Source organism: Pelecanus crispus, chromosome 14, assembly GCF_030463565.1.
Source record: "Pelecanus crispus isolate bPelCri1 chromosome 14, bPelCri1.pri, whole genome shotgun sequence".
In the NCBI taxonomy this organism is placed as follows: domain Eukaryota; kingdom Metazoa; phylum Chordata; class Aves; order Pelecaniformes; family Pelecanidae; genus Pelecanus; species Pelecanus crispus.
The window spans coordinates 2582721-2606784 of NC_134656.1; the positions used below are offsets into that span (position 1 = coordinate 2582721).

The following is a 24064-nucleotide window of genomic DNA, read 5'->3' on the forward strand; positions in this document are numbered from 1 at the left end:
ATCTAAAGGTCAGGAACACGGCACTTGTGCCGGTGAATGTCACAGCTGATGGGAACAGGGAGTCTCAGGTATCGTGGGGTGTTGATCTGCAGACCCCAGGTTTCCTTTGCTGGTGGCAAGGGGTGACCTGGGGCAGTGCAGAAGGTCTCCCAGGCCTCTGGAACAGCAGGTCACACTTGAGACTTTAGTGGAACTAAAAACATTAACCTGTATTAACAACAACTGGGCTGTTCCCGTTAATGTGCCATTTAGCTCCAAGTGTTCCAGCTGACCGCACCGTCTCTGTCTCTGGAGACTGTGCCTTCCCCCTGCACAAAGAGAATAGCCTGGTGGCAGCTGTTTCCAGATGTTTCTGCTCTCGCTGGGTGGATGCACGTGCTGGGAGCTCCTGTTAGAGACAAATGCAGGCTGGAAGAGACCTTTGGATGTCCCCAGTCCCACCTTCAGCAACAAGCAGGACCAATTTCAGAGTTTTATCAAGTTGTCCAGGGCCCTTTTCTACAAATTAACTCTCAGCAAACTCATGGTCCCATTCAGAAATGTTGCAATTCCTCGGCTGGGAACAAGCACCTTAGAGTAAAGCTATTTCTTCCTTCCTGACAATCCAAGGACGCGTTGGGGAATGCTGAGGCACTAGGGGAAAGGCAGGGAAAATTCCCGTACGGTGCTCAGATGGGAGCAGCTGCTGCTGGCTCAGCAGTTTCATCCTGACTCTTAACAGTGCAAAGGTCAATTCACAGTGATGGTGGTGGTCTCGGGCTTCAGGGAAGAGCAAATCTGTCCTCCTCTTCTTAAGAGAGACAGTAAATAATTGACAGAATAGGGAAAAGCCAGAGTTGGCTACTATTTTTGCATGTGGAAAATGGAGACACTAAAGAGAATGCTGGCTTCTCCACATCTGCCCGGAGATGTGTAGTGACTGATTGGTGGGCGTTGGTGGATTGATCTGGAAAGATCTTCTCTCTTTTAAATTGCAATCTGTAACCCTGCCCTTTGTGACTTTCTGTGTGACAGCTACCTGCATTTCAACCAGCTGGAAAGCCTGGAGACGGAGACTTTTAGTGACCTGCCGAAACTTGAAAGGCTGTAAGTAAAGATGGGACCTTTCTTGTGAGTAAGGGGGTGAGGAGAAGGGGGAAAAACCCCTTCGTTTTGTGTAACTGTTTTGATAGCATGAAGCGTGATCTTCAAAATGGAGGGAAACGCAAAAAGAAGCTTCCTTGAAGAAGGAGATTTTATGTACTTGCCAAGTAGAAGGGTTACTGAGAATATGAAGGGAATTTCCCATGTTGTGTTATGTGCACGTTTCCATCTAAGTAGGGGTAAATCTGCAGAAAGCCCTACAGTTGGCCAAGCCAGCTGAAATTTTACTCTGACCATAAGGTCAGTATTAGTCACTGTTGGGCAGTGTGTACAAAAAAAGGGGGTGGAAAAGGAATAAAGTCAGAAGAAAGTCTAACAAGAAAAACACGCATCCTTCTTGAAAGCAGCTAGGAAACAAAGTCCTGTGTCTCCTGCTCCCCAGGATCACTTCTAGCAGTTATGTAGCCACTAGAACCAAAGTTCACATGGTGGTTCCCACTCCACGGTGAAACCAACAGACCCTTCTACACAGCACGGAAATGTGCCTTATAGCCATACATGCTAGGAAAATAAAATCATGGGATCCAAACACCTGTAGGAAAATTCAGACCATGGCTAATCTCGGTCGTGGTATTTGATCTAACAAAAATTCTGGATTTAAATTTTAGAGGAAGGCTTGTCAGCATCCAAGCTGGGCAACTAGGCTGAACTTGCGTGTACGCGTGTGTATGCAGGCATTTGCACGCAAGCTGTACTGCTTTTGTGTTTCTTTCCTGTTCCACCATCTACTAAAATTGCTTCCTATCTTTTTTCAATGGCCTTTTATGAGTTTTAGGTATAACCAACATAATTAAATTTTCCCCTCCATTAAGGGAAGGGAGAGTTAATTATTCCATCCTGGTCCCTTAGTGCAATCAGGTTTTTTGTAAGAACTGGGGAGTCTTATCTATGTGCTAAGACTCTGGAAGTGAGAATTTGCCTCAGTTTTCTTCAGAGACAAGCCCAGTTTAGGCTGTTGTTGTCTGAATTAGATTTACTCGTGGATCTGGGTTAATAACTACATTGAGTCTAGGGCATGAGTTGCCTAGCGTCTTCTGCTGGAGCCTTACTTCAATGGCTGCCCTTGTAAAATTTCCGTATCTTCTGCAGGGGGGAAAAGAAAAGGACCCTTCTAAACCGGAGCTGACCCCGGAACAGAAAATATAGGGCGAGTCCAGTCTGTGGGGATTTCATGCCCTTTCCCCTCCCTTTGCAGAGCATGAAGCGGATTAACTTTAAGGTTCCAGTTTAGACCTGTTACATCACGTCTTGAGTCACCATTTCCAGTCCACACCCACTCTCCGCTTTGGTGCGTTGCATCGCGCTCGCAAATGAATGAAATCCCTATAGCTCATGGAAACGAACACAGTAAATTTTAAAAACTAAGCTCCATTTTGATGAGCAGCCTTTGTATTTAAACTGAGTGTTGACCTGGGATGTTATCATCTGCGTAGTACAAATACTGAATAATGTTTTGGCATGGGTTCTCCCGTTGCAGATTCTTGCACAACAACAAGATTTCCAGGATTCATCCAGGGACATTCTCTCAACTGGAATCCCTCAAACGGCTGTAAGTAAAAAACATTGCCTGCAAAGAGCAATTGTTTATCTTTGATCAGATGGCCAGGACCTGAGGAAAAATGTGCCTGGTTGGCAAAGCTTTCAGTTGTTGCACTTCTAAGGCCACTGCTAAGTTTATAAAACAGTTTTGATTGGACACAAGAGCTGATTTAACCAGTTAGTGGTTTCTTCATGCTAGTGTCTAATTACAATCTAATTCTAATCTTCTTACAGCTCAATAATGCCACAGCAATGAACATTCCTGGAAAGTCCTCACAACCTTCTGTCCTACAGTTTGAACCCATAAAACATCCTTCAAAAATGTATGAAGTCCAGGTCACAGATATGACCTCGATCATGTCTTCAGATCAGTATCTAACATGGAAGGAAAAATTGTATTTCTAAAGAAAAAAAAAAAAAAGGCTTTTTTCCTAGAGATTGAAAATACTCAGAGGGGTGTCGAGGTGCACAGTTCTCATCCCACCTAGGAACGCCCTGGTGTGTTATTCCCACATAACCTGGCTGTCTCTTAAGCTTACTTTTTGCTTGCTTAAACCCCCCAGAGCTTTGCTTTGTTTGTCTTTTATGCTCATTGGAAATCAGTTCTATTACGTGTTTTGAGGGGGGAAAAAAAAAAAAGAAAGCAAAAACTAAAGAATTTTGGTGCTCTGCCACGCTTTTAAACTACTAAGAAATAATGTGTTTCTCACTGCAGCCCTCTGTGATTTCTGCAAGCAGGTAAAATGCTTCGCTTTTCCTTCTTTAACAGGGAATAACTTGTGACATGTTTTCTGTGCGTGTCAGAGAAAAAGGTGGGGTGTCTGTGAAATGCTGTATCATGGCCTTGGGCGAAAGCTCGCATTCTCAAATGTTTGTCTCTGGAAACATTAGACCTTTCTTCCATGGTTTTTTTTTTTTTTCAATGGCCCTGACCCATCTACTCTAAAACTGTCGGTGGGGAAGGAGGCATCACCTAATCCCTCTATAGTCTTTATTTATCCTTATAATAATATATATATATATATATAAAAAAATAATGTTCCACAGCACGTAGGAATGAGGTCAGCAGAGGGAAAAGCAGGGGTGCACCGGGAGGTCACCGGTGCTCCGTTCGGCATGGTTCAGGCGTATGTTGCAGTAATAAAAGTTCCTACGGTTGTGCAGAAATGCTACGACCTCTAGCAGCTGGTCGCAGGAAGAGATTGATCCCATGCACGCTAAAATCAAGGGGGAGTTTTTTTGAGCTAAGGATAAAAGAGAATGGAAAGCTCTAACAGAGGCAGTGTTACCTGCTGTTCTTAGAGAATTCAGTAAAGGTTGAAATCTCCATCCTGGGGGAAATACCAATATTTCAGTGTCTGTCTCTCCTTCAAATTAAGCCAAAAATGCATAATCCTATTTAACAGGATAATTTTCATTTGAGACTGGAATGGCTGATGGGTAATGTTAGTTTTTCAATGAAATCCTTCTGACTTGGTTAAGCATCCTATTTAAACGTTGTGGAATGAAATATCTCAAATTTTCATTTGGGATACAACCAAATGCAGGGAAGAACAGCCCGGTGATCCGGAGGATCCGGAAGGACTGTTCCCCTCCTGTGTCCTGGAGAAGGAGGCAGCAGCCAGAGGCTGGGAAATGAACTGCCTTGTCCTGGGTTTTGCAGGCGGCTGGACTCCAACGCCTTGCTTTGCGACTGCGACTTGATGTGGCTGGCTGAGCTGCTGAAGAAATACGCCGAGCAGGGCAGCATCCAGACAGCCGCCACCTGCGAGGCTCCTCGGGAGCTGCACGGCCGCTCCATCGTCACCTTGACCGCCCAGGAGTTTAACTGCGGTGAGCGAGGTCAAACCCCTCCACCAGCCACCCTCAGCCCGCGGAGCTGGGGTTGTGTCTAGGAATTGCTTCCTCCACCCCTCTTCCTCCCTCTTCCCTGTCCTGGCGTCTGGCTTTCTCCCTGCTTTTACTGCTGAAATGGAAACGTCCCAGTGGGGTCACAGAAGTTATCAGGATAATTCAGAGAAAGCTGACGGGCGTGTGGGGGTTGAAAGAAGCTCCGTTTTGGCTGGCAGGGGTTGTCTTGGTTTTTAGATAGAGTGGGGCAGTAAAGGACCTGCTGCGGTCAGCGGCTAAACCAGCAACCAGAAGCAATGTCCCGCATTAGGCTGAACAGAAGGGGAACACTGGGAGAGCTGCAGTGTCTGCAAACACAACTGAAAACCGCAGCAAAGGCTTAGTAGATACGTAGCTGAATGCTTTGTTTGATTGCGGTAATGTTTTGTGTTTGTTAAGCGGTTATTCTTTAAATTTCGATAATTTCTCGCTGAAGAATGCCATTTTGAAATGAAAGGTTTTGTGCTGAAAAATTCCAAAGTTAAGTATTTCATGTAGAAAAAGACAAAACTCTTGACTTTTAAGTGCACGCATCGGTGGCGGATGGCACGAGCGTTGGCTGTGGTTCCCTGATATTTCACTGCTGGTAGAGTCAGTCCGAGACGTTCCCACTTGCCCAGGCCGGCTATTAGCATCCCTCCCAGATATGCCAGTCCAGCTGTGTGCGCGGCCGTGCTGTGAGCCAGATGTGTGAGATCAGCTGGATTTTGAAGCACTCTCCCTTGCATTCTGCTTTTCTCCTATGATTTTATTATTTTTTTTTAAAATCTTGACCGTTTCACAGCTTAATTTAGGGCACGGCTATGCAAAGAGTGGAACTGGCAGAAACGGGTTGGTAACCTCGAGGGACAGGGAGGAATAGGAAGGGTCTAGAGAAAGCAGCTGGGGACACATGGAGTGGGACCCGCTGCGAGCGGATGTGCCGCACAACGAGCTGTCCCCGACACGCACCCGGTGCCACGGTACAGCAGTTAATGTAAATTTGTTCTAGTTTAGGCATGGGCGCACAGTGGGATGTCTGTCAAATTAGCCAGAGCACCTGGTGGGAAGATTTTGCTGGCATTAGGCTTTTACACTGGTATTGTGCCAGCTGGGGAAGACAAATGATGCATAATTCAGCGTAAAGCTCTAATAATGCAGGCAGCTGATATCTGAGTCAGTACGAAGCCCGCTGGCATCAAGTTAACCCACCACTTTTTAGCAAATGTGAACCAGCAGAGCAAATCTGCACTGGATCAGCATTTCGTACCATGGAGCGGTGGTGGGTTTGGTCCTGCACCAGCATCATGGAGGCTGGTTGCCAAGCCATTGGCTTGTGGTCTAAGGAGTAAGGGCACAGACCTTCCACTGGGAAAGGTGGCAGGTTCCCACTTACTCTTATGAATAATCCAGCTGGTTTTACTGGATTACTGGTGAGCGTACAGATTGTTAGATGGGGAAGTATTCCACTGAATCAAGATCAAGCGCTGCAGACCACGTACATAAATTCCTTCCTATTTAGAACATCCTTTAAATGTTTGACTTGCTTAGTGCTTGAGTACATCTTCAAGTGAAGCACATAGGGGAAGGCTTGGTTGAATAGGGGTCAGCTGATGAATTAGGGACATAATGAATTAAAGCATGTCGAAAGGGAAGTGGTGGGATTTGCTGGCACTATGTTCAGATGGAGCAGGCAGTTGCTGAGAACAGCAGGCTGCCAGGGGCAGAAAAACAGCCCAAGCGAGGATGCCACTGACTTTTTCGCTTATTTTGGGGGAGCCGGGGACCAACTCTTGGGGCAGCAATAGCGAACCAGTGTACAGCCAGGTCTGTTTTTTCTCAATGCTGCCTGGGGCTGCGCAGGGCCAACATACTGGCCATAGGAACAACCACTTCAATTCTCCAGGGCTTTTGGTGGGCTCAGATGAATGATGCTGTTCCCTCCCTGACATCATTTTTGCTGATGTTGGTGAGAAGTCTTGGGGTGGCTCTGAGTCGATGCCGTTGTGCCTAGGGCTCTGCTGGTGCCTGCTTGCTCGGGGGTCGCAGGATGGCTGTTACACTACCCACTGCTCTCCGGTTGGGCTGTAGGTGGTTTTGTGCTGCTCTAGACTGGGCTGTGTTAAAAACGGTGTTTTGCAGAGAGGCCTCGCATAACCTCGGAACCCCACGATGTCGACGTCCTCTTGGGAAACACAGTTTATTTCACCTGCAGGGCAGAAGGCAACCCAAAGCCTGCGATTATTTGGCTGCACAACAAGTAAGTCGCACACGATGAGCCCTGGGGTAGCAAAGGTTTTCAAGCACTGAGCTCTTCAGAGACTGCCTGTAATTACAAAAGCTGTTTCATGCAACATTAAAAAAAAAAAAAAAAGAAACGGCTATTCGATAGGTTGTATTTACCTTCCTTTTAATAGCATTCTCTGGTGACCATGTAATCCAAGTGGAGTTTTCATCTGCATTTGTAATGTTTCATCTGCATTTGTAATGGATTCCAAGAGCTTATAACTTTCCCATAAACATACTCTGCAGGGCAAAAACAATTGTCTTTTGATCAGAAAAAAAATAAATTTAGTATTTTGTGTTGCTCTAAGCCACCATGCTTGCCATTTATTAACTGCTGAATTGCTTCTAGTCTCTAGGCTTTTCTCACTGAAGGCCTAGCATGCTGGGAGAGTGGCTCATTTTCAAAGGGAAAAATCACTGGTCTCCACTGAAAAACAGACCTCGCAAAGCAGTGTATAGATTATCATTCTATACAGCAACACTGAAAAAATATATGGCTATGCTAGATGCCAAAGCATTTCTGGGAAGTGCTACACAATAAAATATTCTGTGCTCAAGCAGTTGCCCACTGTGGAAGTGAAGTTACTTTGCTGCTTTACAAGCTTCTTGTCTGTGGGAGTCTGACTAGGGCTCTGTTATTAATAAAAATGATCAATGTATGCTTCTTCAGCTAACTCCCCACCAGGCAGAGTTTCAGCACAGAGCAAAAGTTTATGGCTGAGTTAAGTCCCCCTGGAAAGAAGGTTTTGTTAGGGAACTGCTGGCAGGCTCCCAAAGACAGCATTGTAAGAGGGGTAATGATAATAAATGTTCCACAAACGAGATATGACTAGAGTGAGGAGACATCAGGGGAATTCAATAAATGCCCAGCAAGCATATTAGTTTGCATAGTGGATTCAGCCTTTGTCCTAGGGGACGAGAGGTCCCTTCTGCCTTTTCAATCATCTGCAGCCATCCAAGATTCCTTCGTGCTGGGACAAATGGGATGCAGAAGTGGGACCTTCTGCCGTGGGCTGGGATCCAGGAGTTGCAGGTCATTGTAGAAAGAAGGAAGATGTTTCACAGCTCTCGGGTTGGGTTGGAGTCCAAGCTGTGTTGGGGTCCCACAGTGACTTACTCAGAAATTTTTGCCCCCCTGAGGCCTTTGAGCCCGTTCAAATAGAAATGGCTGCACACAATAACAAAATTAATTCATTATTATATTTACACTTAGTAAATAATGAGAACAAGCTTTCCGGGCCTGGATGCCCTGACAATAGCAACGATGCTATTGCATGGGAACAGTGCGCTTTCCTGATGGGCTGTAAATGTCGTATGTAATCAGTGGTGAGAGAAAAAGTAGCTCACCCAGGGAGTGAATCAGAGCTGGAGCTGAAGTTCAGTGCTGTAAATCATAACTCTTGCTATAAATTTCATGAAGTCTCAGAATAGCTCCAAGGAACACCAATTTATTCCAATGCGTGCAAAGCCCCACCACTCCCCCAGCAGCTCGGGGGAAGACCACCGGTCTTTACTCCTTTCAGATTTTGCCTTTTTGTGGCTGTTTTTCAGTAATGAGATTGACATGAAAGATGACAACCGCCTGAACCTGTTGCAAGACGGTACCTTGATGATCCAGAACACCAAGGAGTCAGACAAAGGCATCTACCAGTGCATGGCCAAGAACATAGCTGGGGAGGTCAAGACACAAGAAGTCGTTCTGCGCTATTTTGGCACCCCATGTAATTAAGCCTTGTGCACCCCTTGAAGGACCAGCTCGGGTTGAGGGCCAGGAGTGGAACTAAGTCAGAGTCAGTCCCGGCTTTGTATAAGCCAAGATGTTCTTGGTGTGCTGGGGAAGAGAGTGGCTAACAGCGCAGCGTGGCCTGAGCTGTAAGGGGGTTCCTTCATGGGAGTCGGAAATTGGGGGTTTAGAGATTGAAGGTAATTGGGGGCTGGGGTGGGAGTTTGGAGGCTGGGATGAATTCTGCAGCACAGAGGTATCGAGGGTGAAGGGGACACAGGGGTGGGGATGCTCCAGCACTAAGGGACTGGGATGGGGAGGTGGTAGGAAGAAGCAGCACTGGAGGAATTGCTCACAGCAAGGATTTGGAGGTCAGGGAAGAGCCAGGTGACTGCCAGCGGGGTTGCATGAGGAGTCCAAGCAATGTCTGCCTGTAACTGAGCAGGCAGCAGAGCTTGTGGTTTCTGAGGCACTCGTTTCCTTCCAGCCAAGCCCACTTTTGTGATCCAGCCGCAGAACACTGAAGTGCTGATTGGGGAAAGCGTCACCTTGGAGTGTGGGGTCTCTGGGCACCCCCACCCTCGCATCAGCTGGACCCTTGGCACAGGCTCTCCTTTACCACAGGATTCCCGTTTCGCTATCACCGGCTCTGGAGGACTCTTCATTCAGAACGTCACCTTCTCGGACCAGGGACAGTACAACTGCAATGCCAGCAACACCGAGGGATCCATCCAGGCGACAGCAAGGATCATAGTGCAAGGTGGGAAGTCCCAGGGTGATGACATTTCTGGGATAAAGTGCTCGGTCAGGGGGCTGTATTTAGGCCCTGTGACTGGTTCTGCTCCCATGAGCTGAGAATTAACCTGAGCTTGCTGCCTGAGTTTTTCCTGCTGCTCAGTCATTGCTTTCCCTTCCAGATTCTCCCAGATTTCTCCTCATCCCCACTGATCAGACAGTAACTGAGGGACAAAGCGTGGATTTTCCCTGCTCTGCCGAGGGTCACCCTCCACCCGTGATTGCCTGGACGAGGGCAGGTACTGTCTCGCTTGACTCACGATTTCTTTCTCTCCCATGCCACCGTCCACGGGGTGTGGGTGAGAACGGCCAAGCTGCTGGTCCAGGGCGATGACTTGCAGTGCTGACACAGGACAGATGGTGATCAGCACAGACCTGGTCACACTAGGAGGTATGTTGTAGATCATCAAGGGTGATGTTAAACACTGGGGAAGGAGCCTTTTAGGTCTTTGACACACTAAGTCATCATGTCAGAAAGAAGTAGTGTGCTATTTTTCATCAGCATGAAACCCATGGAAAGCCTCAAACTTCCTCCTGCAGTGGCTTCCTACCTCCTTTGAAAAGGCAGAGTCTGGACACTCCAAGTCGGTGGGTATCACCATGTACCAGCTCTCCATCATTGTCATTGATTTGCTCCGCTTGGGAAGCGTGTTGCAGGAGAGCATCGTTCACTGCTGACACACCTCCGAGGTTTCTTGTAGCTTAGGAAAAACCACTTTGGGCCAACAGGTGGTGGTGAACTTTTAAAGTCTTGGATGATTGTTAGTGCTGGCTCCATTGAACTGATCCTATCCAACACTTTCTGGGACAGAAGCCAACAACGCTTGGCCCAGAGGCCCTCCAACTTTTCCTTATGCTTCACAAGCCATAATTAATGGTTTAGTGCTGTGGAGAATTCATGGCTGTTGTATTCCAGCTTCCACAGCAATAGTCCTGATGCAGAGTTAAGAAGGACCAGCTGAAATTCTCCTCCACCAGCATGTTCTCCATCTCCTTTAACCTGTTTTCCTCCACTGCCCGGATTTCAGAAGATATCTCTTAGAGATGTGGAAAGGAGCACAGTGACAAGAAGTAAGGTTAACGACTGCGTTGTAACCAGGTTGGCTAGGTCACTCAGCAATCCAAAGATCAACCAGGCTTTGCACTGCTTTCACAGAAAGCATGCTAAGAACAAGGCAAGAGGAGGAGAGATGATGGAGCATCGCTCATTCTCAAAGCCACTTTTGACAGTGTGGGCAGGATTCAGATTCCTTTTGGTATTTGGGATGAATAAATAGAACCCTTATTTGGAGGAAAATGGAATATTAAAAAAAAAAGTTGCTAAACTGAGAAGTTCTAATAATTTTGTTTGGGTTTGGCAAAGCATTTTAATTTTGAACTTTTCTCCTTAAATAGAGGAAATATTGAAACAATGCAGTTTCCAAACTGAAGAAAATCAAGATACCAAATTAAAAAAGACAATACTAAGTGTTTCCATTTGTTTGATTAAACAACCAGTTTGGATAATTGAACACAGATTTGCTATCCATCAGGTGTCAGTAAATCTGCAGTTTGTACTAAGAAAAGGTTTATCAGGAAAGAAAAAGGGTACCAGCTCCTTTTGAGTTGCGTAGACAAGACAACTGTCATGGTCCCGGGTGTGGGAAGAGCAGCATCTGTCCTGTTCCTCGCTTAGCAAGAAGAAGGTGGTATTTCAGGCTGATGTCATGTTGGGAAGGAAATGACGTTTTTAACTGTCATGCAGATGCCTCCAGTGATGGGAAGAGAAATCTCACAGATAATTAACAAATCGCACTGCTTGTTTGACCAGGTGGGCCGCTGCCGAATGACCGGAGGCACAGCATCCTCTCCACAGGCACCCTGCGGGTGATGAGGGTTGCTTTGCACGACCAAGGCCAGTATGAATGCCATGCCATCAGTGCCATCGGGGTGAGGACCCTCCCGGTACAGCTGTCGGTCACCCCACGAGGTAAGCTGGTGAGGCTGTGGGAAATAAGGGCTGGCAAATGGGTTTATTAACATTATAATAGAATCATAGAATCATTTAGGTTGGAAAAGACCTTTAAGATCATCCAGTCCAACCCCTAACCTAACACTACCAAAATCCACCGCTAAACCAGTTAAGGGTAGAGTAGCAGTTTCATGTTTCCTGGCTTGGTGGCTGGATTATTTATAATGAAAGTAAAAACTAGGAATCATTAAGGTTGGAGAGGACCTCTAAGATCACAATTCCAACCATCAACCCAACACCCCCATGCCCACTAAACCATGTCCCATAGTGCCACGTCTGTCCGTTTTTTGAGCACTTCCAGGGATGGTGACTCCACCACCTCTCTGGGCAGCCTGTTCCAATGCTTGACTGCCCTTTCCATGAAGAAATTTTTCCTAATTTCCAACCTAAACCTCCCCAGGCGCAGCTTGAGCCCATTTCCTCTCATCCTGTCGCTAACTACTTGGGAGAAGAGACCAACACCCCCCTCCCTGCCCCCTCCTTTCAGGTAGTTGTAGAGAGCGATGAGGTCTCCCCTCAGCCTCCTCTTCTCCAGGCTGAACACCCCCAGCTCCCTCAGCCGCTCCCCACCAGCCCTGTGCTCCAGACCCTGCCCCAGCTCCGTTGCCCTTCTTCCATGTTATGGTACATAACACGCTGTTTGACAAGGCAGGGAATTACCCTGGTTCCTATGGAATGGGATTTTGCTTTTGCTTGGGAGCAGACATCTAGCCCCGAGAGCTCCATCAGTTGGTGGGAAACTTTAAAGAGGTTTCCGAAGCGCCAAGATTTGTAAATTGGAAGAAGCTGCTTCAGTTTTCCTTGCAAATTTATCTGCTAGTCTAGAAAAAGTAGAACTGTGGGAATGAAACTCATCTGGTGTGGCCAGGGAATGGGGTGGTATCGGTTGGCATCTGCACAAACATGCACTGGGGCAGGGTTATGTGATCGGAAATGACCTTTAACGCCCATCAGATGAGCTCCAATAGCTGGCCAGTTTGAGTGAAAAATGGGGCCCTTGAATGTGCTTGGGAGTCGTTATTAAGAAAATGATTGTGGTAAAGGAAAGGAAAGAAAGGATTTTTGTCTGCAAATTTACAAAAAAATTGTATTAATTTAATTCTTAGTGATCTTTTTTTACTAGTTTTAAATTTTGGCTTTCCTACAGAATGAATTGTAAGATTGTTTTTTAAATGAAATATTCTGCGAAAAAAATATGATTCCTTCTCAGGAAGATTTAACTCTGGCTCCAGATACATTTGTCTTAAAGATTAGCTACCAGGTCGTAGGTTCAACCTAAATTTAGGTATTCTAAAATCAAGCCTCTATAAAACACAAGTCACACAGGAATGCTTTCATGTTTATATTTTCTTTTTTGTTCCCATAAACATAATCGTTCTAAATAAGCAAACATCCCTGCTTTTTCACAAACATGGCAGAATTTTAGTAATGGTAGACTGGAAGGAAGGGAATTATCTAGAAACATGAAATTAGTGATGCTTCAAGCACAGAATTCACAGAATATTTGAAGACCAGCCAGATCAATATAATTATTTAATCTGACCTGCCTAACGCGTGCCAGAAAGCCTCATCCGATAATTCCTTAATCAATTCACGATCTTCGTTTCAGCTAGAGCATCTTTTCTAGAAAGCCTTGGAATGAATGATTTTAAATGACAGAGAACCCAGCACATTCCTATGTAATTGCCCCAAGTAGAGACACACAGGAGCAGAAAATAATGAACGTAAATTACAGAGGACTTGGTAGAGAGACAGAGAGCACGGCTAAACTGATACCCCTTCGAAGAGCCCTTGCACCGGCAGAAAGCGCCCAGCAGCTCTGGTTTGCCCATGCTGAGATGTTTTGCACGCAGATTTCTCTTTCTTTTCCTTGATGCCCTTCTTGCACTTGTGCCTTTTTTTCCCCCGTGTTGCGCAGTGATACCTGTGTTCCTTCATCCTCCCCAAGACGTGGTGGCAGAGACAGGCCAGGACGTTGCCATTACCTGCGCCGCCCAAGGAGATCCACGGCCCACCATAACCTGGGTCAAAGTAAGAGATGATACCGTGTCCTCGGCAGTCACCGGGAAGCGGGATGGCTCCTCCGTGGGGGCATTAAACAACCCTCTCATTAAACACCTCTCCCAGCTCAACTGCTTAAATCAGTTTGCGCAGTGCACATGGAAGAAATTGTGTTTGATGAAAATTTAAGGACCAGCATTTCCACTGATTTGGGGTTTTTAATGGTCTAAAAGAATGTTGCTCTTTCTCAGGCTCGAAGCCTTGCAACGCACATTCTTTTCTCTTGTTCTTCCTTCCAAATGAGTAACTTGAAGCCAGTGACCTTCCAGGATGTTAGAAACGCTTGATTGACTATTCCTGGAAAAAACGGATTTTTTTCCTAAGTAGTTCATCCTTATTTCCAGGATTCCCACTGGTGGAACTGCATGATGCTGGTTGGCTCCAGCTTTGATGGGGCAAAGCCACGATCCCTAGCAATCACGCTGCAGCCTGGCTGCTCTTTTCAAAAATTCATTAGATGAAGCTCTTCGGACTTTTTCCTGCTGTGCCATAGTACAACACCTGTGACCTTCACTGGGACCTGCCCTGCCTTTGAGCACAGTCAGGCACAGAACAAATTAGAGGGGAAAATGTTTCAGCCTCAGTTACCCTGGAGAGGTCTCGTGGGAGGTGACCTTGCAGCTTACTTTGGGCTCCAGCCAGCAGTGGAAGCAGAAGAGCCTGGGAGGGCAGCAGAGTAAGCATTAGATTGGGGCAGGGCAGCAGAAAGATGTTAAGAAATAGGAGAATAAAAAAGCAAAACCTGAAGCCACCAGCCAGGTTGAGAGGTGGGGTTTGAGCTGCTCGCAGCACTTCGATCAGCAATGCTACCCAGCGCCAGCAAAAGCTGGTGTCTACAGTTCAAGGCCAGCAAAAACTCAGCAGTTTCAGGCTGTGCCAAAACTGAAGACTTTTAGACTTATTTATGTGCCATGAAACTTTTGTGACAGCAGCAGGGCACAGCACTTGCTCCAGTCAGCCCATCTGTAAGGAGGGCACAGAAATGCGTGGGGTGTCTGTGCCCTGCAGGGAGTGCCCGGAGGTGGGGCAGGGTGAAGGAGCTGAGCAAGGACCCCCTCGCAGTGGGTCCAGGCAGGAGCAGATGTCCTCGGAGGGCTTTCCCGTTTCTTTGGAAGAGCAATGCTAACATCTGGTGGCCACGTTAGTTCATCGCATCCATCTGCGGGTTTGCTGAACAGGCTGAAGGCTGGGGTGATGGGAAGCTTTCCATACTCTGACGCGTTTTCTGTCTTTTGATGGTGCAACAGGAGGGTATCCAGATCACAGAGAGTGGCAAGTTCCACATAAGCCAAGACGGGACCCTTTCCATTCAAGACCTCGGCGTGGCTGACCAGGGCAGATACGAGTGCATAGCAAGAAACCCCTTTGGCTTCACCTCCAGCGCTATGCAGCTCACCATCACTGGTAGGGCATCTCCTGTGGTCCTCTTGAGTCTTGCTCTCCTGTAAGGAGGGACGATGCTGTGTGATACCCACACTTTGAACAGATAACTCTGTTAGTTCTTCAGCTTCTTTGCAGACAGGTCCCTCGCAGGCGTGATCAGAGTCAGTCGGTTGTGAAAGCCCGGGCACCTCCCAGCCGCTCCTCGCTGTTTTCTCAGCTGAGCTGCAATTGCTCCCTGCAAAGCCAAAGGTGTTGTCTTAAACCACCTCCTGCAAGCCCAGCTGTCGGCGCGTGTGTAGTTACTGCCTCTGCTGGGAGGGAGAAACTTATTAAAATGTACCCACACGCTCACATGTCATCGTCTGACCGTAACCTCGCACACCAGGGGAGGGAGGAGAACAACATTGTCACTCCAAATACAGGGTTTTAAGTGTTTGCTCAGTCCCTTGGGGATGGAAAGAAGTCGCTCGTTTTCAAGCTACTGCTCTCTGCATTAGGGGAGCTGTCATGAATAAAGAGGAGTAGCGCTCCTCTGCTAGTCAAACCAGAGGTCAAGAGTAGAAATTGTACTTCTTAGAGGGTAAGGAAGAACTGGCAAGGAAAAAAAAAAAATCAAAGGCAAGCAATAAGGTTAAAAATATAAGTAGAGAGCTATTCCTCAAGCACGCAGGAATAACCAGCATGAATAGAGAGTAGCTTATTAGGTGAATTTAGTATCATTTTCTATACAGGGATTGTGTGCAAGGAGCTGAGAATAATCTCAAATTTCTTTGCTGTTTGAAATTATTCGTAAGATAATTTCTGTGATTTATTCTTGATTGGTACCTCATTTTCCAGCTGCCTATTGCATACGCCAGTAGCCAAATGGGAACTGGTTTGTTCAGCTGTGACAAACACCCTGGCTTAGAAAATGCATTCTGCAGTAAACTTTAAGAATTCATGTGTTTACTTCTGGAGGTATTCAAACAACATGTTTGTTTTTTGTTTTAAAATGATGTATCTGATGTGTTAACGCTAAATTTGAACCAAATTAGAAGTGTTCCACAAATGGAAAATTAATGTATGAGCAAACCATTAAAATGAATTTAATGAATTTTAGAAGTTTCCTTTGTAGGAAGTAAATACTTTACTTTGAGTTAACTTGCTGTGATTTTTTTACATTTTCTTTTTCCAGTTTGGCCACCAACCAAAACAGGCATTTATTTGCAAAACCGAACAGGAGCAAACTCTGAATATGTGTTCTGCAGCCATCTCCTGAAAAAGTCACCTTCTTTATCAGGCAGTTAATTTCTTCTTCAGAATATCTTTTTTTAAAAAACCAAAAGTTTCATGGTGGTTATGTTGCAAATGGAAATGGGAGTTTGACCTGCGGTGGAGTTACTATGGGGCTGTACCCATACACAGGTTGTCTTGAGCTTGAAAGACAAATTAATATCAAAGTAAATTAAGAATTTTTTGTTCTTTCTTCCTGCTTTGAAAAGCCACGGACGTTGGTCGGAGCGGCGACACGTTTGTAGCCACGTCGATACGGGAAGCCATCAGCAGTGTGGACCATGCCATCAATTCAACACGCACTGAGCTGTTTAGCAAGTAAGTGCGCGAAGCGCCACGACCTGAGACTTGAAGCAGAAAAGAGATAAAAGAGTCGTTGAATGAAGCTTTCTCAAATCTCATTTTATTGTTGACAATCCACAAACGAGAGCTACGGTATTGTCTTGAGTATTGGAGGCTGAAGCTGCATCACGTAGATGTGAGGATGTGATAGAGCTTCATAACAGGCATTTGGGACTCTGGAAAAATCTGATGCACAAGTATCTGATGCACGAATATCACCTCTTATGTCGCTTACATCTGCAACGTGCATTTTGTCGGCTGGAGTTGGCCCCAGAGACAGTGCATAGAGAAGAAAATAATCAGCACAGTCATTTTATAAATGCAACTGACTTTGTGTAGGGTGAACAGAAATAATAATACAAATAATTCTAACCATTTCCTCAATGAAAAATGACTTCCTGAGTGAATGGCAATTCCCTCTTCTTCCACCCCAATATATGTTTTTATTGAAAAGATAGATAGTTTGTATTAAGCCCAAAACCTCTGGGTTTCAGCTGTTGAAAAGTGAAAAATAAATGACTATAGCAGAAAAAACCCAGAGATGCTGAGGAAATTAAATATGTGTATTTTCCTGGGGAAAAATATCCTTCGTTTAATCATCTGCAATACGCAGGCAAGCCGTATCATTCTTACACTCTAGTTTTAAGGGTCAAGCGCCAGACCAGGCTTAGAGCCTGACTTCTGCTGCCTGCAGAGTCTCATTGCTCTGAACAGAGTGTATTTATTTTAATGTTCCTGTATTACTTCTGATTTCTTGAAACAGACGCCCCAAGACGCCCAATGACTTGCTGGCTCTCTTCCGTTACCCCCGGGACCCCTACACCCTTGAAACAGCCAGGGCAGGTGAGATCTTTGAAAGGACCTTGCAGCTGATTCAGGAACACGTGCAACAAGGTCTAATCGTGGATATGAATGTCACAGGTAGGAGGGATTTTATTTCCCTTCTTAACTTTGTGCGTAGCATTAAATTAAAACAACAATGTGTAGACATCCAGAGAGTTTCAGAAGTGCAAATTTGGGTATGTCAAGGAATGTGTTGTCTGGGTTGCAGTGCTCTCTTACATCTCATGGTTTTCCTAACAGCCGGAGGGCTGGTCTTGTGGTTACCGTACCAACCTGGTACTCAGGAAAGTGGTTCGGTTCCCTATTTTGCTAAAGATTTCTTGACTGGCTATGAAAGCCCTAATCTTTAAAAATATTTTGCCATTTAACTCACAAAGGAGTACCTTCGTGGATCTGAGGTTCAGTCTGTCAGCAGCATGGTCAGAGATGTTTCCTGCCCTCCAAGTGGCAATAAGAAAAATACCAAAAACTCTGAAGTATTTGGGTGCGGTAGCAGAGGGAGGGAGATACCGCTTCTCTGTCTCTCTACTGCTTTGACCTCTTAGCTACAAACTCAGATGCATTCCAGCTGCTCAGGTTCATTTTACCAAGGCAGGATAGCAAACAACCAAGCAATGCAACACCAAAAATACCTAGTGAGGTCCAAGCATCCAGCAGCTGGACTCCAAAACTTGCTAGCTGGGACTTCCTTTATATACAACAGGCATTCCCATAGACTGCATGTTTCTACCTATATGGTGAGTCATCATGTAGCACGCATGTACGTTTGGGGCCCGGAAATATTTTTGCATGCCTGGATGTATTCCAGGCTGTGAGGAGTCTCTCTCCAGGCTGCAGGTCTTGTCTGGGCTGGTCGGACTGCCAGCCTCTCCTCCTCGTTGCCTCGTCAGCATCCGCACAGCGCAGCATTATTCAGCGCTTTTGCATGCCGTAGCGCCCTGGCAGTCGCCCACAGCTTCCCTGCTGCTTGTCACGTAGGGTTTGGATGGTCAGTGGTGCTCGAGGTTGTAGTAATAACCCAGAGAGACGTAAAATAAACCCAGGATGGACACCAAGACCACCCCCACAGTTCGGTCTGCCAGTCACAACATTTCTGGTTTCCACCTCTGTGCAGTTCATAACTAACCTCTTTTCCCCTTTTCTTCTCTGTGGGGTGTGCTTCTCTGTGTAAATGATGCTGTGCTCCATTTAACCTTCCATAAATTACACAGCGACACCACGATCAGAGACCTGGCCTTCCCCTGCCCACCCTGACAATCCCAGCAGCGGGTTTCACACAGAGCCCTTACATGGGATGGTAGGAACCAGATGGTTACAGCAGCTGTGGTCTGATCTGGTGCTTTGCCTTTACCTTTGCAGGCTATCGGTACAATGACTTGGTATCCCCTCACTACCTGAACATGATTGCCAACCTGTCGGGCTGCTCTGCCCACCGCCGCACGCCAAACTGCTCCGATATCTGCTTCCACAAGAAGTACAGGACCCACGATGGGTCTTGCAACAATCTCCAGCACCCAATGTGGGGTGCATCTCTCACAGCCTTCCAGAGGCTCCTCAAACCTGCCTACCAGAATGGATTTAACCTCCCCCGGGGGTTCTCCTTGGCAGAAGATGCAAGGGACCTGCCCCTTCCTCTACCGCGCCTTGTCTCCACCGCCATGGTCGGGACGGAGACCATCACCCCCGATGACCAGTTCACGCACATGCTCATGCAGTGGGGGCAGTTTCTGGACCACGACATGGACCAGACGGTGGCAGCCATTAGCATGTCCCGCTTCTCAGATGGAGCACCCTGCAGCAAGGTGTGCAGCAATGACCCGCCTTGCTTCTCCGTCATGGTCCCTGCCAATGACCCCCGTGTGAGGAACGGGCGCTGCATGTTCTTCGTCCGCTCGAGTCCTGTGTGCGGCAGCGGGATGACCTCCCTGCTGATGAACTCCGTCTATGCCAGGGAGCAGATCAACCACTTGACATCTTACATCGATGCCTCCAATGTTTACGGCAGCACAGAGCAGGAATCGCGGGAGCTGCGGGATCTGAGCAGCCAAAATGGGCTGCTGAAGCAAGGGCAAGTTGTGCCCAGCTCGGGGAAGCATCTCCTTCCCTTTGCTGTAGGGCCACCCACTGAGTGCATGAGAGATGAGAATGAGAGCCCCGTGCCGTGCTTCCTGGCAGGAGACCACCGTGCCAATGAGCAGCTGGGTCTCACGGCCATGCACACGCTTTGGTTCAGGGAGCACAACCGCATTGCCACGGAGCTGTCGGCCCTCAATCCCCACTGGGATGGAGACCTCCTGTATCACGAGGCACGGAAGATTGTGGGTGCCCAGATGCAGCATATCACCTATGCCCAGTGGCTCCCCAAGGTCCTTGGGGAAGCTGGGATGAAGATGCTGGGTGAGTACAAAGGCTACAACCCCAACATCAATGCGGGGATTCTCAACGCCTTTGCCACTGCTGCCTTCCGCTTCGGGCACACCTTGATCAACCCCATCCTCTACCGGCTGAACGAAACCTTCCAGCCCATCCGCCAAGGCCACATCCCCCTGCACAAGGCCTTCTTCTCCCCTTTCAGGATCACACAGGAAGGTGGGATCGACCCCCTCCTCCGTGGGCTGTTTGGGGTTCCTGGGAAAATGCGGGTCCCCTCCGAACTCCTCAACATGGAGCTGACGGAGAAACTCTTCTCCATGGCACACTCTGTCTCACTGGACTTGGCCGCTATCAACATCCAGAGAGGGCGAGACCATGGCATCCCACCTTACAATGACTTCAGGGTCTTCTGCAACCTCTCATCTGCACAGGAGTTTGAGGACCTCAGAAACGAAATAAAGAACTTGGAGATCAGGGAAAAGCTCAGGAGGTACTGTAGCCTGCACTTGGAAGCATCAAAATCACTGGAGATCAGTCAGTGAAAAGTTTCTGCTCCTCCCAGGACACCCATCAAATAACCTCCCCAGATATTGCTACCCACAGATGTTAAGATAGGGTAGTAGCTGTGGTTTAAGAATGGGGTAAGACAAATGAGATCTCTCCAAGTGATCAGTCTGGTTCCGAGTGGAATGTCATCAGGCACTGCTGTGGTGTAGTTTGGGAGCAGACTGAGCCTGGGAGCTATTTTCCAGTGAGCCTAAACTGCATCCTATCTGCAGTGGCTGCTTCTTTCCAAAGCAGACCTTTATCCCATTGCCTTTTAGATAAGACCATTATAAATATTGTCCAGATGAGTTCCTTGCATACAAATTCCTATGATGGGATCAGATTTCTATTATCTCCATTCTTTGACAGTCTTTTAACTTTTTTTAAATATCTGTAATCCTGCAGTTTATATGGAACTACCAAAAATATTGACCTGTTTCCAGCACTGATGGTGGAGGATCTTGTCCCTGGTACCAGGGTTGGACCAACGCTGATGTGCCTGTTAACGACGCAGTTCCGAAGGCTGAGGGATGGAGATAGGTATTATCATTGGAGTCAACCCAAAGTCTTTGGTATTCTCTTTGTGGGGATTTGCTCCCTACGGGGAGGAACAGAACCTGTAATTTTTTATTATTTCTTGTCTTAGGATATGAGGAAAAGTTTCCTCTGTCCAGTGCATTTGCAAAAGGACTTGCCACAGTTACTGTCAATGTGTCCTTTCCTGATTTAATGATTCTCATTTCACTGCAGGACACTGGGCACCACTGAGGATGCGCCCAGTGTCTCCTGAAAATGCTAGAAAATGTCCGCAGGAGCTTCCTTCTAATTCCTATTTGCTGCTTGTGTGAATGAGACACGTCTTTGCCTGGTGATGCACTTGGGGCAGGAGCGTTGTTCACCTGTGTCCCAGCCTGCTACAGCAGAGCTGTCTGAGCCTTGGGATTCCCCTGCAAGGGGCTGTACCTGCAGGTGGTGGCACCCTGCAGCTCCAGCCAGCAGCTCACGGGGGTTTATGGCTTCAGAAAAGGGCAGTCTGTGTTTGCAGCTGCCTGACACCAGAATAAAAGCTCTTTTTGAGGGGTGTGGGTGCTGCCACACAGATGTAGGGGAACTCTTCTCCCTCTCCCAGTCTCACTTCCCATCCTTTTCTACTCCTGAGTCATGCTGTGATTACAACCCACTGCAGATTTTGGTATGAGAATCCTGGAGTCTTCACGCCGGCGCAGCTGACTCAGATCAGACAGACGTCCCTTGCTCGTGTCATCTGTGACAACAGTGACCACATCCAGCAGCTTCAGAGAGATGTCTTCCGGGTGGCATCATACCCGCAGGGCATGGTCGGCTGTGAAGAGATTCCAGCGGTGGACCTCCGCTTGTGGCAGGACTGTTGTGAGGGTAAGGAAGGAGCTGGTTTCATGCTAAACCAGGAGAACCATGTGTCAGCAAATGGATGCAAAGAGTAGAGTAGAACAGAATAGAGTATTTCAGTTGGAAGGGACCTACAACAATCATCTCGTCCAACTGCCTGACTGCTTCAGGGCTGATCAAAAGTTAAAGCAAATTATTAAGGGCATTGTCCAAATGCCTCTGAAACACTGGCAGGCTCAGGGCATCAACCACCTCTCTAGGCAGCCTGTTATCTTCATTGAATCTGGCCGAAGGTCCATGGAGCTGAGGGCTTCTGTCTCTGGCAGCAGCTAATAGCTCATGCCTGGGGGAGAGACTGAAACAGGACGTAGGCACGGTGATCCCCACCACGTACCACTTTACAGATTCATTTGGGAGTCTGTAAAACTGCCATTAAACCACAGATCCTGCCATGGTCCCTTTGCGCTATATTCTGGGTACAGATGTCCAGCTGAGAGGTGGGAATCCATGCATGATGCATGCCCTGTTACACACCTTTGTTGCCTCCTCCTCTCTGGCATAAGAGATGGGCCAAGGGTGGATGGCGAAGGAGGGAAGCGCTGCCTTGTGCTGCCTGCGGTCCACATGGTTCTGCTTTAAACATGAGTGTTCACTGCAAACTTTCCCTTCCTTCCCCAGACTGCCAGACACGCGGGCAATTCAGGGCTCTTTCTCAACGGTTCCGAAGCAAGAGGTCTCCTGGCTTCAGCTACCCAGAAGAAAACCCAGCCAAGCATAAGCCTGCCTTCCCCAGGTGTAGTATCACCACTTCTTTTACCTCCATTTTATGAAGCATAAGAAAAGGTTTTAATAACTCAGTCCATTCAGGCCTTTGAAATTGGCATTCTGCAGAGGTCTGGAGGTCAGGGGTGTTTCAGTAGGTAGATGCTGAGCTCAGTCAAAGTCCTCCAACACTTTAGTGCAGAGCCCGACTCTGATATTTAAATACTTGGGCTGAGTGGCTGTTTGGTTGGCGTCTCTTGGCAGGTGAATCTGGGAGTTGGGTCTTTCTGTTTGATACTTACTTGGAGGCTGGTATTGGAGAAGGCAGGATGATTCTATCATCCAGAAAGCTGACGTTTGCATAATCCCTTTCACTTTTTATCCCTGACCCCAGGAATGAGGCACCTTCTCCAAGCCCATTCTCCAGAGAGAATCTCGAGTCCCTTGTGGCTGAACTGGAGAAGACAGTTGCTTCCCTACGGAAACAGGTAAAACTTTGTGCCACAATGTTTGTCTTCCATGAAGTCACCCCAGGAGCAGGATTTAGCTATTTGCTATGGGCAGCCTCTGCAACTTCTGTGTCCTCCAGAGCCAAGAGCAACCATCCGATCACAGGGAACTAGCAGCAGGTAGAGGAGAGGTAGAGTAGGGAGAGAAGAGATGAAACTGAGCTCTGTGCACTTAGACCTCTACAAATAGAGGGTAAAACGCAAGTTTGAGCCTCAGTGAAGGTAACTTGAGCCGGAACTTTCATCTTGTATTTGGGACAGGTTAAAGATTATCTGTGCAATGGTGCAGACTCCTCTTAGAGCTGCTGTTTTCTTGTCCCCACCAGGTAAATTCACTAGAGAGCCAGCTGAGGTGGCACCACAGGAACACCAGCACACGTGGACAGGGAAAGAAGACTGGAGACAAATGGAGGAAAAGATGACCATGTTGACTTGTTCATATAAGGTCAGTGTGTTTCCTCTGGGCTGGGGTCCATGAGGTGGATCAATGCGGTGCTGCTGAGCTTGCGGTGGGACACCTGAGCAGTCTTCATGTACAGAAGAGACTGTTGCAGAAAGGAATGGAGCAGTCCGGTGATGAATGGGACAAGAGGTAATAGGCTTAAGTGCAGCAGGTTAGACACTCATTTCTGCCAGTAATGATTAGTGACTCACTGGAATGGGTTGTCTGGGGACATTGTGGCGTATCCATTCCTGGAGGTCTTTTAAGAACTGGTTTGGCAAAGATGGGGAAAGACATAAGTATAGGATGGACTAGGTGGACTGGGTGAGGTCTCTCAGGCCTATTCTCCTGGGATTCTGGGTAGGTTTCTTCTAGCAACACTTAATATCCCAACGCCAAATCCAACAGCCTCCAAAGGACCTTTGTGGGGAGAGATATCACAAAGCGCAGTGATGGAGTAGATGGACTGGTTCCTCCTCAGGGTAACAAGGACATCCGGGCAGATGGAGCAATCCGTCATTTGCTTACATATTGGCAGAGATTTCCCCCTCAATGTCTGAGTCATCGTGCACGTCTCTTCTGAAGGCACCAGTCCTCTGCTCCGCTCGAGCCAAGGGGGTGAGGGTGCTCAAGTGCATCTTTAAAGTCACTCTCAGCACCTGCCAGCCTGGGGACTCCTGCTGCTGCTCGGCTGTGGCAGGGTGCCAGCAGAAAGCTGCAAGGCCTCTGGGCCCCCCTGTTTAGGGGCACGGAGAGCACAGACTGAGCTCCCTTAGCCCGCTTCCCATGGAGATCCC

At 47.4% G+C, this 24064-nt stretch overlaps 1 protein-coding gene across 1 annotated transcript in view; it reads left to right on the top strand.

The window, feature by feature from the left end:
* Window positions 1-23247, top strand: part of LOC104033253 (peroxidasin homolog) — a 43906-nt gene extending 20659 nt beyond the window's left edge. Inside the window, exons 5-22 of the mRNA XM_075721105.1 lie at window positions 1015-1086; window positions 2621-2692; window positions 4346-4515; window positions 6694-6811; window positions 8389-8558; window positions 9048-9320; window positions 9478-9594; window positions 11166-11324; window positions 13285-13397; window positions 14675-14831; window positions 16292-16400; window positions 17188-17345; window positions 18627-20130; window positions 20592-20726; window positions 21373-21581; window positions 22233-22347; window positions 22711-22804; window positions 23152-23247. Of these exons, the coding sequence (XP_075577220.1) occupies window positions 1015-1086; window positions 2621-2692; window positions 4346-4515; window positions 6694-6811; window positions 8389-8558; window positions 9048-9320; window positions 9478-9594; window positions 11166-11324; window positions 13285-13397; window positions 14675-14831; window positions 16292-16400; window positions 17188-17345; window positions 18627-20130; window positions 20592-20726; window positions 21373-21581; window positions 22233-22347; window positions 22711-22804; window positions 23152-23247 (3841 nt within the window). The remainder of the gene's footprint in view (window positions 1-1014; window positions 1087-2620; window positions 2693-4345; window positions 4516-6693; window positions 6812-8388; window positions 8559-9047; window positions 9321-9477; window positions 9595-11165; window positions 11325-13284; window positions 13398-14674; window positions 14832-16291; window positions 16401-17187; window positions 17346-18626; window positions 20131-20591; window positions 20727-21372; window positions 21582-22232; window positions 22348-22710; window positions 22805-23151) is intronic.
* Window positions 23248-24064: the final 817 nt, after the last annotated feature.